Source organism: Strix uralensis, chromosome Z (genome assembly GCF_047716275.1).
Source record: "Strix uralensis isolate ZFMK-TIS-50842 chromosome Z, bStrUra1, whole genome shotgun sequence".
In the NCBI taxonomy this organism is placed as follows: domain Eukaryota; kingdom Metazoa; phylum Chordata; class Aves; order Strigiformes; family Strigidae; genus Strix; species Strix uralensis.
In genome coordinates, this window is record NC_134012.1 from 86,298,468 (window position 1) to 86,316,095 (window position 17,628).

Consider the following 17,628-nt stretch of genomic DNA (forward strand, 5'->3'; position numbering starts at 1 on the left):
TTTGTGTGTTAAGATGTGTTGTCCTTCAGCAGATTGTGCCCACTTCTTTGGCTCTCTCGAGTCAGAAGCTCGAGTCTTACAGAGTTTCTGTGCTGGCCTGCTGAATCAGACTGAATACAATAATCACATGGAGATTCAAAGTCACACGGGGAGCTACACTGTGTGTATAAAACAATGCTCTTAATGTCTGAAAATTAGTTTCTCTGCTGACCAGAAGGGTGATAGAACTGTGAGACATTGGCTTCAAATACCAAGTGGTTCTGGCTGTTCTGGAGAAGAAAGAACCAAGAGTGAAAATCATCTGCTCTTCTGTTTTTGCAGTCAGTGAGTGAAAGGTCAGCACTGTGTGAGAAGAAGGGAAAAACAGATAAAGTAAACAACAGGGTGAAAGAATTAAAAATTAAGAATGCAGAAGTCATGAAGGCCTGTGTTGCTGTATCTGAAGCACTTCATTGTTCTTCCTCAAACCCCCCTTTAACTTTCCATTATGCCAACAAAGACCTGGAGTGGTTAGCCTGTGGAAACCACTGGTTATCACACTGCCACCAACTTGTACTTCCTTCTCTGTCTGCTTCCATGTATTATCACTTCTTTTACATTGTATTGTGTTCTGGAGAGGAACTTTTATTCGTTATTCACATAGTCATTTATGTGCTTAAGCTTGTTCCTGCTACAGTGTGACTTTGGTCCACTATTTGACAATATGTATATTAATTCTAAGACCTAGATGAATTACCAACTACCTATCAATATGTTGCTTTATTTCAGAGTGTTGTGCGTTGCCTTTGGCATCCCAAGCTGAACCAGATCATGGTTGGTACAGGAAATGGTTTAGCCAAAGTGTACTATGATCCTGTCAAAAGCCAGAGGTATGTAATCGTGACTAATGATTAAGAACACTATTTTTTTCTCAACTTTAGCCTGATTCTGTGGTTCTGTGATTATACTGAGAAATGAGAAAGCCTGGTTTAGTAACATTTGTTTTTCAGAGTTTTGCTTATTTAGTAATAGTAGAAAGAAAAAAACACAAACTAGTTTGTTTCTGAAAAGTGGCTCATTTTCCTCTGGGCTTTTCATGGTGCAGTATGCTGGCTGTTCTACCTGAATTTACAAACACTTTCATTTTTAATTGCATGAAATCTGCCTTTGATCTGATCTCTTGGAGGTTGCTGATGTGGTCTTATTGAAAGGATATTTCTTGTATTTAGTCACATTGTCTGATGTCTTTTTTTTTTTTTCTGAAGTAAAAATCTTGTTTAGAAGCATTAACTTAAACTTCAGTGTCTGTGAAGTAATACCTGAAGACCCAGTCTGAGAGGGAGCACATTCCCATCTTTCTACTGCTGGCCTTCTCCCCCACCGCCCACCTATCACATGTGTACATCTTAATGAAAAGGTGGTAGTGATTCATCAGAAGGTGTCTTTGTTAACCTGGAATGAAGAGGACTTGACTAGTCTATAAATACTTCTTTTGCAATTAATTTGCTTTTAGTGTCTGGACTGGCTGGAGAACTGGGACATGCTTCCTTCCTGTCAGCAGGGAGGAAATGTACACTTCATCTACAATGAGTAGTATGAATAAGATGTTCTTCCCCTATATGCACTCGTACTTGTTTCACTGCCATCCAAAAAAACATACTGTGTTACAGTTCACAGTTTCTGGATACTTACTGTGACCTGGACACTTGGATGTGAAGATAAACTCTAATCTGCAAGATTTTATTTTTCTGGTCTTTGTCAATTTAGAGAACAAGAGAGTTGGTCATCATTGTTTGGACCCATCTCCAGAGGGCAGCCTGAGTCTCCCAGGCACATACCACAAGAGCACTAGCTCAGTTTTGTGCCCAGTTTGTTTCCTGGTACTTTTCATGAGGACAAAAATACCACCAGTTTAAACTTGTTTTGTTGCAGCCAGGCTTATGCAGTCTTCTCTGCTGTAGTGTTACAGGCATCTCTGGTTAGATAACTGCCACCTCTGCTGCTTAGGAAGAGTTCTAGGAGCAAATAATTGCCCATGTTTGGAGAGGAGCACTTTCAATGTGCACGCTACAAGTACTGTGGACAAATGAAGTGTGAAATGAATCTTCCACCCTTATTTCCGCATGTTATATAAACCGCTCTACAACAGAAACACTGATCTCTACCCTACTTCACATGTGCACGGACAGACAAAGATACACACATTCATGAATATTTAAAGTGCTATATAATTTTGTTGAGGCTGTGTCTTGAGTAAAAAATGGTTTCTGTTTGATATAAACAGACCAACTGAACTGCTGTATGTTTCCTCCTAGGGGAGCAAAATTATGCGTGGTCAAAACAAAACGAAAAGAGAGACAAGCAGAGACTCTTACACAGGATTACATTATAACACGTAAGGAATTTAAACGTATCTTTATAGCAGCATCCTTAGCGCTTTCCCAGGTTTGAAATTATTTGCAGATCATTTAGCTTTGTATTTTTCCCTCTAAAAAGTAGCAGTCTTTCATTAAGTGTTGATCATTGGAGTGAGATGTTAGTGCTTCATACAGATTTTTTTGTAGACTTGCACAACCAGAAAGGTATGCTCTGTAAGGTTGTTAAATAGTGATTGGTTTCTAGATTCTGATGCACTTGAAATCCTGAAAGGGCGGCTGCCTTAAAAAAAAAGCAACAAAAACAAACAAAAAAAAACCAACCTCAAAAATCTGGAGCTTTCTTAGATCTTCAGTTTTGCATACCTAAATTGGTGAGTGTAGGTGGGTTTAGGAAATGTTTTGCCACTTGGGAACATCAACACTGCCAGTGGCAAAATCAGAGACATTAGAGATAGAACTTGAACTAATTCCAAGTGAATTCCAAAATTTAGAACTTGCCCAGAGTTATATGGGGCTTTAAATGTCTTAAATATCTAGCTAGCCTCAGGGTTATACTTGTATATGACCTTATGTTCATATTAAGGCTCACTGATGCATAAGAAATAGTTACCATTGTTACTATAAAATGTTTAGTGATCTGCCTTTTCCCAAGGGTAAATCTTACAAGGGGATGAGGGGATCAACTGAGAGATTTTGGCCCTCCCCATTAGCATTGCCCCATGTAGTATTTCCTCATGTGAAATGAGAACAGTCACATAGTTGTGCTGTCCTGCTTCTCTTCATGCTCTTCCAATTCCACAGGGTCTGGATTCAGCTCCGTTTTCCTGTAGTCTTGTTCTTAGAAACAGTTGAACCATTTCTGTAGAACAAGTAGTTGTTTGGCAGCATAATAAAGTTTAGAATGAGAAAATCTGAGCAGTCTTGGCCACCAGGCCCTTATCAAGGCACTTTGGTTCTGAGTTCCCACCTCAGGTACTTTCTAACCCACAGCTGTCTCCAGTTTACCTCACTGCAGCAGACGTCCAACTCCAGGTTTTGGGTAGCAGTGTGTAAAGCAGCAGCTGACAAAGATCAGGGGAATTTATCTCCTTTGGGTGCTCTTGTCAATCTAGCCTTGACTATATCAGCATGTGATCTCTTATCTAAATACTTTGTGTGCACTGTTGTTAGTGTTTATACTGTAAAGAGCTTTTGTGATTTTTTTTTAAAAAACTTTCTGCTTAAAATCCAATGGAACTTGTGTATTCATTGGCATTTATAAATGCCATTCAAAGATTTAGATCCCAATTATGCAAAGTTTTGGAATTCTGTCACTGAGTTTTAGCTCTTTAACTGTTTCTTTTGAATCATTTTGAAACTAAATAAGGATCCTTCCATATAAAGCAATGCAAAAAAATGTTGTAAGGGTTTGCTTTGCAAGTTTTAAAGTTTGTTGCATATTTTGGCATATTTTGGAAACTTTTCAGAGGTTAGATGTCTGTCTTTTAAGCTTATAGGTAGAACTTGAGAGAACTGAAGATCTCGGAAGTCTTCTGCAAAATGAACTGACTCCTTTTTCCTCTTTCTCCTCTTTTTTTTTCCCCTCTTCCTTTGGACTTCTAGCTGCTCTTTAATCTCAGGATTGTCTTTAATAGCTATTTAAAATGCAGGAATGTTATTCTGAGGGATTATGTGTTACTTTTTAAAACACAGGAATACCCAGTTTGGGTTTCTCTTAGCCAACCTTGACTTCACAAATGGCAAAAGCTTGGATCTGTGCATTAGTCCCCTCAGATGCTCTATTCAAACCGATCAAGCTTAGTGCTTGCCAGCAAATTGTCCCAGGCAATATGCAAAAATAAAACCTAAACATTTATTTCCAAAAATCTACTGCTCTGCCACCTGGTTGTGACTTCACTCAGGCTAATAAACTTAGCAGGCTTCCAGAAATAAGCTGAAAAATCAAACTGCTATGTCCCCGGATGCTGCTTTCCATTTTTTATTCAATATAGGGCCAGTGCCCCCAGATTTAAGATTTGTTTGGTTGGGTTTTGTCTTTGTTGGGTCTTTTGACCGCAACACAATTTTCCATGTTTTTAGAAACAGCAGTAATCAGAATACCTGAATGTAAGAGCTAAACTCACCACAAGAAAACCATGTCCCTTAACATGGTGTTTCTTTGTTGCTGACAAATGTCTTTTGTCTGAGCAGACCAAAACCATTAGTGTGACTGAAGATAACACGTTTATGAGGAAATAAAAGTTTTAAATCCTGAGAATTTAGCCAGATTGACTCAGTTACATGTATTCTTCCAACCTTGATTCATCTCATAATTTAAGAAGAAACATCATTGTGACTTTGTATGCAGAAACATTATGTTTTGGATCATTGAGGGGATTCTGCCTCTCTCTGTTTCAGATCCAAGAATGCATCTAGGGTTTTGTCAAGCTATTAGAGTATATAGAAAGCTGTAGATACATGGAAAGCTAAGAAAAGAGCAGTGAGTTGGTCACAGTGCTAATGTTGAGAACTGAATGAGAGAGGACTAAGTTAAATATGCATAAACTGTGCAAACAGTATTGCAGATTAAAGGCTCCTGCCTGAAGGAACCCTGAAAATCTGGCTGCTTTCATCTTTGAAAAATTCAGCAGAAAGCAGCCCTCTAAAATACACCTCAGTAAACCACTGCTTGGAAAAAGAAGTACTAGGAGGCTGCTTCTGCCACCTTTTCCATTGCAAGGAAGAATCCCAGTCTTTGTAATTAAAACCTGAAAAAGAATATGGAATTTCTAACATTTCTTTTCCTCCAAACTGTGACCCTTCAGCCCACGCGCTTCCAATGTTCCGTGAGCCGCGGCAGCGAAGCACCAGGAAACAGCTGGAGAAGGATAGGCTGGACCCCATGAAGTCTCACAAACCTGAACCTCCAGTAGCAGGACCAGGTAACCTAGACATAATCATTTCAGACTCTCACATGCCAAAGGGACTGTCATACTTGGGTTCTACACTCGTTCAGATTTGCATTCAAACTGTTTTGGGTGGTGACTCTACTATATATGTATGGACAGTGTCCAGCACTATAAGACGTTGGTCTTTGATTGGAGTGCTTGCCTGGAATAAATTAATAATCACAATGACTTACTCCAAGTTATATAATCAGTAAAACAACTATGTGAATGCAGCTCTAAATTAAGACTGTTCCTATAGTATTAAATAACTTCTTTGTGTCAGATCACAGTTACAGACACAATACAACATTTCTTAGTTTATTTCTTAAATATTTTTCTCTAAAATACTCTTTCTTTTTTTTGCCACAGGTCGTGGTGGGCGTGTTGGAACTCATGGAGGCACCTTGTCATCATACATAGTCAAGAATATTGCACTGGATAAGACAGATGATAGCAACCCTCGAGAGGCTATTTTACGTCATGCAAAGGAAGCGGAGGAGAATCCATACTGGGTTGCTCCGGCATATGCTAAGTAAGGAAACAATGAAAAATACAAGTAATATTTCTGGAGGCTAGTGGGAGTTTGGTAAAAATAGAAGACACACATTTTTAATGGTATACTTTGCCTTTTCTGGATTGCTGCCACAAATATGTAAACCAAGAATAGCCTATACTCTTCTATGAAGAGAAGTTTCCAGGAGGCTAAATTGTTGAAATTTGGCATTGCCATTTTAAAAATGTACTTGTCAGTGCTAGAAAATTATTTTAAAGCTTTCTAAGTTGGTTAGAATTTAGAATCTTCTCCAAATCAATGCCTGAAATTGCAGTATACCTTTTAATAAGGTACTGTTCCATTGATAGACTGGGATGATAAGTTTTCCAATATGCCCTCTGGTTCTGACTCAGTTTTAGGTTAAACCTTCAAAATATTCACTTGGTTTTAAGACAGTATATTTTAGAAGATTTCTCAAATGTTGCAAGTTTTTATTTGAATTTTTCCTACATAAGGACCTGAGTACCTGCTTGAATTAACTTGGTGTTAAAGGTATAGCAATACTAAAAATTGCACTGATAAAATCTCCTACCAAAAATTCAACATAACAAAATAAGTTTTCAGTTGTTGTTACATAAATTACAAAGCCTCATCAAGATTATGGTAGTAAAATCTTGGTATTCCCACAGACGGTAATTTACTCAGTTTAAATTCTGTGTATGAGTGTGGTATTTGCGTGCATGTGTTACAATGAAAACTGTGCAATATACTTCTAGAATGCTTTTTACTAAAGATTTTTTTTTTCAAAAAATAAATACAATTCAAACCATTAAATGAATACATTCACAGTAGTACTAAAATAAATACTGAATAAATGCATTTCATAGTAACGAACAGAAACTACCACTCTAAAACTTACTAAAATTTTCACATTTTGTTGTTACCATTGATGGTTTTGTTCCACAAAATAATTTATCTAGTATAAGTAGTATTTTCAAAATGCGTAAGGAAGAGGTTTTGAAGAGATGAAATAATCTGCACAGAACAGTCTGCCAGTAACAAACTGGTTTTTTGTTTCCAGCCCAGTGTTTTATCTCCTAAGCTTTACATTCATTAGTACTTTACTGACTGTACTTTCTTTATTAATGTTTAGCTCTTTAGTGAAACAATCACCACCTCTTTCCAGAAACCCAAAATATATTAAGAATCATAGCTGCTTCTAGTGGTGACACTTGTTTTCTGACTTGACCCACATGTTCGCAAAAGATAACTGAATAGCTGTTCCAAACCATTTTGAGAAGGTCAGTGACCCAGCCTGGCTTTGACTGGTTAATTATTAAGTATAGCATCCTGCTAATTCATGAGTATGGCATTTGGTGTTGTACATCAAATCGGTGCATTATACAGGATCACCCTTGATACCAAAGAAGGAATATTTGAAATTCTGATTCTGTAACAGTTGTAATGAATATGCTAAATACTGATTTTTCATTGTTTGGGACTTCATGTTTGCCAGAGGTGAAGTTTACTTTGAATGTAGGCACCTGGTTTTATTTCAGATATGCAACTATCCATTCTCAAAAGTAAATACAATCACACATTCCATCAGGTAGATAGATACCTCAGTATATTTTTGGCTCAGTAACTTCATTGATTGTATATTAAATTTCATCCCTGACACCTACAATGTAGTAGACATGAAAGTTTTAAAACATAGCTGTATTACAGCAGGCTTACTGTGTCAGGTGGGCAGATCTCATTACAGTTTCTTCTTAAAGATGTAGCTGCAGGGGAAGAAGAGAGCTGGCTGAGAAGTGGGGAGGATGCAAGTCCAGACTGCTATTAACTTACACACCAGACGGTGATATGTATGTGGGGGAGCTGGACTGCAGCCAACATCATGCTGCCTTGATGGTTTTGTCAGCTGGTAATACTCATGCCACTGAAACTGCTGTTATCCTTGCTTCAAAAGCTTGTCTTTCAGACGTACTCTATGCAAAGAGGATTATTTATTATTATGGTTGTTGTTGTTGTTGTTATTATTATTATCTAAGACATTAAGATGCAAAAACTTTCTTTATAATTGTGTTATATTCTTAATTTTCAGAAATGAAGGTCAGTGTTAACAGCTGCAGACCAATGGCAGTCATAGGTTTTGTTAGCTGCTTGCCTGCACAGACGGATAATGCAGAAAGCTGTGTTAATTATATCCTATATCTGACTTTACGGGACATGTATGTTAACCCTGTACATAAAGCATCTTACACATGTTCTTATGGGTGCATATTTAATAAAATATGCAAAGTACAAATAATACTCGATTGTAAGAGTGTCCCTGGTGGCCATGGTAAAATCAGGAGTTCATAATAATGAGCAGTATACATACCTAGCGAAACTGGTTCTTTAGCTATAGCATAAGATATACTATAGAGTTACAAAAGGTGATATTCTGATACATACTTAAAATTACATACTGTCTTGACACCTAGAAAACATACATCCAGTATGTTTCATTTTTCTAAATAGTGTTTATTCTTTTTACTACTTATTTCTCTGCTGTCAGTCTTTCCACATTTCTTGTGGTGAGTTTTCACTTAAATATGGTATAAAACTAAACGCTTAATATCTCTTGTTTGACAAGGCTTTTGTTGTCTAATGGGTGATTATTCACTTAGAGGTTTTCATTCTCCTTCTTAAGAAAAAGTCTAAGGAAACTACAGTTACTTAATTTTCTTCAGTGATGGTTTTTAAATAATTTTAGACTGAGAAGACTGAAAAACTGCCCTTTTTCTCATTAAGCAGAATTTTCATAACTCTGTGGTGACTGGATTAGGGGTTCGTCTGGTCCTGATTCATACTGATAAGGTCATTCTAAATCAGATAACTGACTTCATGCTTTTTTAATTGTAGTTTCACTTCAGTAATTCTTATAAGAAATACCTGCAACATGACTTTTGCTGTTAGTTTATACTATGTAAAAATATTTCCTTTTTGTTGGAGTTAAAGGTGCCTAATTTATTCTTGAAGCCAAATAGTCATTTTCATTATTTATCACTTGAAAATTTTTTCAAGCTTGTTATCATTAGCCTGACCTTTCTGTTTCTCCTAAAATTTGAGCCAGAAAAGGAGGGGAAAGTACATAAGAGGTGAAAAGATCAGTGAAAAAACAGATGCTGCTAAAAAGGATAGTGGGGATGATAAGATGTACATGCTGAATCAGGGGATGACATGTCACAGAAGCTCAGTGTGAATAAAGTGTCAAAAAAGATGTGATCGGTACAGTAGAAAAATCATAATGAATGAGGATAAAGAAAAGATCTTGAGATTTTTCAGGAAAAAGCTTGTTGGAGACCTTGGCAACAGCCATTCCAGTGGAGTGAAAGGAAAAGCAGGACAGATTGAAGATTTCAAGTAAAGAACTACAGGAAAGGAACTTGAGGCATCAGTTGTAAATGTTTGAAAATTGCATTCTTTGTGAGCTGTTTGCTTTAACACAGCTGTACAGAGATACTATAATGACTTCATATGTCCCTCTGAAGAATCAGCAGGAATTACTAAGATTTGTAGCTGAGGATCTAATCAGGCCCACATGTAGCTCTCTTCTCTCCCAGAAGAAAGGTGAGGGTGAAATTTCCCTCCCCACCAAGATCGACCAGAGTTCTTAAAAAACACCTTTCAGTTCAGTGATGTTGCCCCTGTTTTGCTGACTTTGTCATTGCTGCTTATCACAGGCAAAAAGCAATGACTTGAAGCCTGTAGCTGTGCTGTATCACAGAACTTTTTCTCAATGGTGGTACAGTGCGTGAAGTGGCTCAAGTATCTTCAGTTGAAGAAGCAGGACTGAACAGAATGTTTTGTAACAGTGATTTTGTTGTCACATGTTGCTATATTTAAGCTAAATATTTTTTTTGGAAATAGGCAATTTTGAGAGGGAAGCCTCTGAGATTCAGAGAAGAGTCAGGCTGATTGGTCTGGTAAGGAATACAAAGGAGCCCGATGGTGTAAACCTTCACTTTTCAGTCTGGAAATAGCCTTTATTACATTATTCTGGTTTCCGAGCGTGCTTGAAAGTCTTTTTTTCTTTGTTTCAGTGCAATATAAACACAAATTTCAAAAGTTATTGCAACATGAGTCAGATGCTGTGATACGCAATTGTTATCTCCAGCTGGTTTAGCTGTAGCGGTATTTTTTTTAGCCGCTAGTCTGTGAACCTCAGATGTCCATGAGCTACTTTTATTGGATCCCTGAAAGGTAATTAAGAAAAACAACCCATAACCAGAGGGATTATGGTGGCTCTAAAGCAGTCTGCATGGCCCCTGGAAGTTTTTTAGGGGGTCTGCATATCTAAATACGTTGAAAACCACTGAAATAGAGAAGCATGCGTTGTGAATAAATCATGTTAGTTTGTTTTTCTGTTTCTGTTTGCAGCCTGTTAGTGTAACCCACAGTAAGAATGCATTTGTGAGTGTATGAGATACTGGTTTCAGCTGACAGTCAGTCATGTGGAAGCAGAGGATCATAGAATAATTTAGGTAGGCAGGGACCTCTGGAGGTCGTCTAGTCCAACCTCCTGCTTAAAGCATGTTCACTTAGATCAGGTTGCTCAGGTCCAATTAGATTCATGTTGTTCAGGGACTTGCCCAGTCACATTTGAATATCCTCAAGGACGGAGATTCCACAACACCTCTGGGCAGCCTGTTCCAGCAGTCTGGTTGGCAGGCATGGTATGCCCTTGTTAAATCCACGCTGGCTGTTCCTGTCACCTTCTTGTCTGCCATGTGCCTAGAAATGCCTTCCATAGGGATTTGTTCCATAGCTTTCCCAGGGACCGAGGTTAGATATACAACCCTGTAGTTCCCCCAGTCCTCCATTTGCCCTTCATAAAGATGATGATGCTTTCCTTTTCTAGTCATCAAGAACCTCTTCCAGGCACCATGGCCTCTCAAAGATTAGAGTGGCCAGCACCCTCAGTACCTCTGGATCCATCTCATCTGATCTCATGGATTTGTGTATGTCCAATGAGCTACATAATTCCCTGTCTCTGTCTTCCTCTTCCGTTGGTAATGTGTCACTCCCTCCCAAAGACTCTGCTGTTAGTGTAGGGGTCCTCGGAGACCTGAGGACAGACCTTCTCAGGGAAGACAGAAAAAAAAGCACTGAATACCTTGACCTTTTCTGTACCCTACGTTAGTGGGTTACCTGCCCCATTGAGCACATTTTCCGTAGCATTCCTTTGGTTGTCAGTGTAGCTGTAGAAGCCCTTACTATTTTTGTTGCCTTTCACGTTTCTTTCCAGTTTCAATTCCAGCTGGGCTTTGGCTTTCCTGACTCCGTTCCTCCATGTTCACGTAATGCTTCTGTTCCTTTTGGCTAAGGCTCTCCCTACTTCCAATCTGTGTTCTTCCTGTTTGGGGTTTATCTCTGTCAGGACATCCTTGTGCATCCATAGTAGGCTTCTGTCAGACTTCACTTTCTGCTCATGGGATGGAATGTGTTTTGAGGAGATTGTCTTCAAAGATCAACCAGCTCTCCTGGGTCCCTTTGCCCTCCATGGCAGTCTCTCATGGGACCTGCCAAGCAGATCCGTAACAAACTGAAATCAACACCAAAAGTCAAGGATAAATAAAATTGAGAAAGTTGATGGAGAAGAAGAATACAGTTTTCCACATGTATTATTTAGCCCTCAGAAAGAAAAATATTTTGAAGTAGTAAACCTGTTTTGATATTTTTTAATAAATATTAATCATGCAGCAAACTCCTACTACACTAGCAATCTCTAATGCAGTTACTAAGCAGAACAATTTGCGTTTAAATTAAATGATCACTGTTGAGAATGCTATAACAGGAACAGTGTTTTCTATGCTTATGTCTTTAAAATGGTCAGGCATATGAATCACCCTAGGTGTCCCAGTTACTGCTGTGTAGCTTGTGGAGGTGGAACAGTTTACATTTCAGCTGAGCTGAGGCTACAGCCATTTCATGGTAATTTTAAAAACCAAGATAGCAAGCAGACCTGATTTCCTCCTTATGTTTTTGCTTTAGCTGGTTACTGCTAGATTATGCTACAGTTTTTTGTTTTCTCCCCCCACCCCCAGCTTTGCTGGACTCAGTAGCATACTTCCTAGGTGTCTGTAACTTTTCTCTGTGCCACTCCTATCCTGGAAAATACGTAGGTTCTGCTGCTTGTTTCACAAATTAAGTCATTCTTCTTGGTTGGAAGTTTCTAACCACGATTATGACAGTTGCAGGTTTTGTGGTCACAGATGACAGGTTTACACTTGATTCGTTGCACTTTATTAACAAGCATCTCAGTACTAACCTGATGTGATCCTATATGGCATCTAGATGTCTTGCATCTTCTGTGATAAAAGGAAGGTATGCTGTTAAAATGGGCTAAATAAACTTCCATCAGTATGTTTTGAAAAAGAGAAGGTTCTAAACATTCCACCTCTTCAACAGTTAACAAAATCCAGTATTTTGGCCAATAAAGACTACAGTCCTGGTGTCCATTTTGGATTGAATGTTGATTTTTTTTTTTAATCCTCCTTCAGTGATTGGTTGAGTAGAGTTTATGTAACTAATTTCAAATTAAATTTTTAAATCGGAAAATTTGTTTTAATCTTAGTTCTGTGTTCCACGGAGAACAGAATGACTCACCGAACTTCCAGTAGTGTAGGTCCTCATCTGGGTACAAGATCTGCTTAGGTGTAATGAGATGCACAGCCTGCATTCAGAGACTGTGTGCCAATAGAGTCCTGCAGTAGGACCATCTCCGGAACATCTTCATATACTCCTTACCTCCATGGCAAACTTGGAGGATGGAGGAGAAGGCGGGTGCTAGAAGGATCCTATAGATAAGGGGAGTTGTCTTTGACTAGTTTTGGTGACTTTAAATCTATTTTGTGCCTCATATTTAACAAGTGAACAATCCTGCTCTTTAATAGCTGATGGCTTGCTATTACTTTTCAAAGTCAGTGGCAACACCAAATTATGCCTATTGTGTTAGGTAAGGCAGACACAATTTTGTTAAGGTTTATGCATTTTGTAGAGTTTGTCAGGTAACAGTTGTTATAATAGTGCTTCACATCCTTAAACTGCTGTAAAAGCATTAGTTAATATGTTGAGATGAAGACTGCCTTGGCTGCATTTTATACTTTGTTGTGTCTGTTGTAATCAGAAGTTGAGTACAGCCAGCATCAGAAACCTGGTAGTTTCAAGCTCCACAGTGATTGTGCTGTGAATTCAGTTGGAAAAGGGGACCATGCAGTGATTAAAGTGTAAAACAGGGGAACTGAATGTACAAACAGTTTATTGAAATGCTACTTGATACTGTGTTCGTTTAAAAAGTAATCAATAATTATTTTTATAAAGTTTAAGTGTTATTTAAAATACAAGTAAACAGTGGAGGAATAGATACTATCAAGCTTGACTGCAGGATACACTGTGTTCTCGTATGAAGATCATGAGGTTTTTTATGTTACGGTAGCACTGGATAAAGTCTCTGGAGGAGAGGCTGGGTTTTTTTATGCGTAGGCTAATCCAGAAACCTGGTTTAGCTGTTATGTTTTCACTTACTGGCTGCTGTCATACAACAGTGTAACAAAATGGAGGTTTCTTTTTTTAAAATCGTGGAACGGCAAGACCTGTGGCTCCATTTTTCTAGCATTGTATTAAATTGATTTGTTCTTCCCTTCTATCTTAATTTTATTCATGGAATACACAGATAATGATTGCAAGCTGATGAGGAAATAATACTTGCAAAAGATGTGTGTTTGTTATGCTTGTTCTTTGCTTGAGAGCTTCAAGTTTCTTCAGTTCTCAGAAGGTTAGTTGATAGGTTTGTGTTGAAAATGAAAAATTGTCAAGTCTAGGATGCTCCTTTTTTACATATGGAAAGGATGTCATTTGTGTCTATGCGTGTCTAATATAGTTTCTGATAAAAAAATTGTTGTCTAACCATGACTTTAATCTTTTTAATGTTTTCTAGAACACAGCCCAAAACAGTTTTTGCAGAAGTGGAACCAGAAGATGATGAAACAGACAAGCCAGAGTGGAAAAAACGTAAAATTTAAAAAATTTGGTTTAAAGAGTAATTTTAGAGCATTTGAAACAAAAGTGCAGCATTTATTTCTTTAGTTTTTGGTAGTGAATCAAAATTTGAAAACAAAAATTACTTCAGTTTGTAAAACTTATTGCAGTGTTTTATGGAGCTATACCAAAGCAGCTTCACACAGATGATGAAGAAACCAAATCCATAACCAAATCCAAACATCTGAAACCAACAAGACTATGGGGCTCACCAAAACAATGCTCCAGTGACATTTAACAAACTCTAGGTTCGGTGTACCCCTTGGGGAAGTTACTATTACACAATGACACAGAAGAACGACAGCCCATAAGAATGATGACTCCAAAGTGTGCACGCACTCACTGGAAGGGAAACCTCTCACCCAAGGGTACCCAGAAGATCGTCTTCGAGGTCTTTTCCAGCCTAGATGATTCTGTGTAATCCCTCACCCAAGGGGGCGAGGGCTCATTCAAGGATACCCAGAAGTAGTATTCACTCACTGGGGGGGTAAGGGAGGGCACTCAATCCTGGGAAGTTTTGTTGGGTGGCATCCCAATCCCAAGGGGAGGGCTTCTGATCACAGACCCGCTGCTCTGAGGAGAACCACTCAAAGGGGGTCTCTAGCAGGGGCCCCATTTTGTAGCCTGGTCAGATCTGAGCTGTGGTGATATATGGTCAGCATTCTAGAAAATTCTCTCAACCGAGGCATTTTGCTGGCTGAGGACCTTGTCTGTTGACCAGGGGTCCCACCTCCCCTTTCCTGCTGCAGGGAGTTGGGGGAATGGTGCGTGCTGCTGTGCACCCGTCCAGGGTGTGTACAGGGCACGTACATGACAGCAACCACGGTGTGCTGGCAGAGGCGTGAGGGTGAGGGTGCGAGAGAGCCGGCGGCCGCTGTGTTAAAAGCTGGGGCATGGTGCTCCTGACACTCGGTGTAAAAAGGATTTGTTGCGTTACACTGGATTGTAATCACACATCTGAATTTTGTAATAAGGAATTAATTATATTGTGCAAAAAGAACTCTCTATGTCTGTTTTTAGCTTTGTGTTTTAAGTGAAAAATAATTCTTTATAAATAGAACTCCAGTGAATTCATTATATTGCCAAATGTTTTTTTAATTACTGCTGACTTTACAAATGCTTTGTCATGAGTGTTCAACGATTTTAAGTATATAAATAAAATAATACAGTTTCTGAGCCTCCTTTTAATTTTTTTCTAGTTAAGATTTCACTAATTGCCCCCTTGGTTACAAGTAAAACAAAGTTTACACTTTTCTTTAGATTAATATGGAATAATCCAGTTTAGTTCATCTGTGTGCTCACAAAAGTTCCAATTTAGTTCTCACTTTGTGTGAACTTTAGAAAACATGTTTACTAGTGTCTATTCTTTTTGAATGGTGTTCCTGTTAAGTATGTATAGTGTCTCATAGTATTGTATTCATAAGTGTTAGGATAGAGCAGAGCTGTGTATTTATTATCGGGTCTTTGTATCTCCTGACTTTGTTGTATGCCTGAATTATGTATATTCTGCCTCACGCTGTCTGAAGACTGATACTATCCTTTATAAAGTTGATGCTTAAATGTTGACAGTTGTCATTGTTTAACACAAAATTGCAATTCTTAATGTCATAAAGTGAAGGACAGATTTAAAACTAATGTCCTTTAGAGAAGGAGAACAGAACCCAGGTTAGTTCTAGGCATTTATATTGTGATTATAATAATACACAATATGCTAAGTATTGTGATTATAATAATATATAATATAGCAGGAAATCTGCATTTCCACTAAGAGTAGAGAGTAATAGACAGCCTAAACAATCAAGCTTTCTTAATTATGAATAGATTCTGAAGGCATATTTTAAGGCTATATTTAGCAAAGCACTTAATCACCTTCCTAACTTCAAGTGTGTGGTCCTGATAGTCGGCAGAGCTTAGATTTTTATTTTTTTTTAAGCACTGTTCTGCATCACTATTTTATCATATGATTTCCTTCTCCAAGCTTATCTATCTTTTTCAATTAATCATTTTTATACATTAGGGAAAAGTAAGCCTGACTTCAAAAGGTGTAGTGAGCATTGGCGTAACATTCCCACAACAACATATTTTCACTGCTTTCACTCAGTGTAGTCTTTTGATGAGAGTGGAACCTCGCTAAATAGTCCACAACTTGGTCCCTTGTAAAAATATGTAAAACTTATGTAGAATAGCGAATCAATGCTTAATTTACATTTGCATCTGTAATATGTAGAATGAAGGAATGTAGAATGTGGGTGGTAAATGGAGGAGAAAAAGTACCAGATCAAGAGCAGTGGTTGTTAACAAGACCTGCCAAACACCTCCCTATGCAATGTCCCCCTCAACAAATAAACATTAAATGGCATTGTTTCATTTAAGGCTACTTTCTGTCATCTTTTCATTGAAAATACAAAATAAAGTATTTTCAAATAAATTTCTATAAAATCTTGAATAAGATTTTTAAAGGATTAGTGTGACCTTGGTTTTAGGCTGAATATTAACAGTTTATCATTTCTATTGTTAGTTTTTCACTGAGGCAGTGTGGCTTAGGGAGCAGAGCTGCAGGGAAAGGCAGATGGAAAAATGCTGCAGCTGTTCTCTGAGCTTGAGGGGAGCTTCTCCTTTTATGTTATTTATTCATATCAGCTAGATGGTTTCCTAATTCTTGAAAGAATGGGTTCTGTAAGTGAACCCTGCAAAATAAGAGTTCATCATTATTACTTACAGTGATTAATTGTCTTGAATGACAGTTTTAGCAGGCTAGAATTTAAAACAGTGCCTGTGCAGATACGTATTAAAAAGATTTAAAACCAACTTAAATTGTACTTACATTTTAACTCTTGGCTTGGTTTGTTTGCTATAGTCCTTACACTGGAATTTCAGGCATGTTCACCAACAAGGCAAATCTTAATGCATTTTTTAATCTTGGAACAGCTCAGTGTAAGAGTTAATCCAGTCAGGAAGGAGATACGAACAGTCTGCTTGACCCTGCTTGGGACAGCAAACTCTGACTCAACCCTTTGAATTGTCCAGGGAAAAATCTTAACGTTAAAACTATTAACATGATTAAATTTTTGGTATGAAAGATAGAACTCTACTTGCAAACTGGAATATTGTATTATTTTTTCACTAACCTGATTTTCTCTTAAACTTCATGAAGGACCTAGGTTTTAATAATCGCCAAGTTGTAATCTTGGTCCTCCATGTGTCCATATTTGGTGTTAATGTGGCCAGAGTCCAGATGGGCTTTTGTTTCCGTATTTCTGAAGCAAGGTGGGCGAAGACTTGTTTACAGAGGTGCCACAGTCATCACTAGCACTTTATCGTGCAGAATGGCTGCCATGATGTTTTCTCCAAACCTGGATTTTTCTCTCCGTGTTCTGTGCAGCTTCTAGATGTTTTGTTACAGAAATTTATGGTCTTTTGTCCTTTGTGCTAATGACTAAGTTAAGACCAGCTGTTAAGTACTACATACCTATCCATAGGACCAAGGCTTTTCCTGCCAGATCATTGCAGTCCACTAGTTGGTGGTCATCCTGGTTTCCCATTTCTTCTTTATGTTGCTGCTGTTGGTATAGAGGTCTTAATTTGATTCTGTAGTCCTTTGTCTTGTCCTATCCTTATTCCTCTGTCCTACCTTATTTTTTAAGTCTTCTGTAACAGGTGAGAAGATTGCTAAGGCTGACTTTGAGTCCTGGCACTTTTCCTCTGGCTGTTTGCAACTGCTTCATGATTATTTTAAGTTCCTCTCTGGTCTACTTCCTATGAC

The 17,628-nt window shown here is 38.1% G+C and overlaps 1 protein-coding gene across 2 annotated transcripts in view; it reads left to right on the forward strand.

The window, feature by feature from the left end:
* The window catches only part of WDR70 (WD repeat domain 70), a 140,421-nt gene extending 125,380 nt beyond the window's left edge, over nt 1-15,041 (forward strand). Inside the window, exons 14-19 of one of the 2 annotated variants that reach the window (XR_012627034.1) lie at nt 769-869; nt 2,295-2,374; nt 5,162-5,278; nt 5,654-5,816; nt 7,885-8,024; nt 13,765-13,839. Coding sequence is in view for 1 of the 2 variants with exons in the window: in XM_074855777.1 (XP_074711878.1) it covers nt 769-869; nt 2,295-2,374; nt 5,162-5,278; nt 5,654-5,816; nt 13,765-13,849 (546 nt within the window). In the remaining variant the exon portion in view is untranslated. Of the gene's footprint in view, nt 1-768; nt 870-2,294; nt 2,375-5,161; nt 5,279-5,653; nt 5,817-7,884; nt 8,025-13,764 lie in introns of both variants that reach the window. The other variant, XM_074855777.1, reaches the window with a different exon arrangement.
* Nucleotides 15,042-17,628: the final 2,587 nt, after the last annotated feature.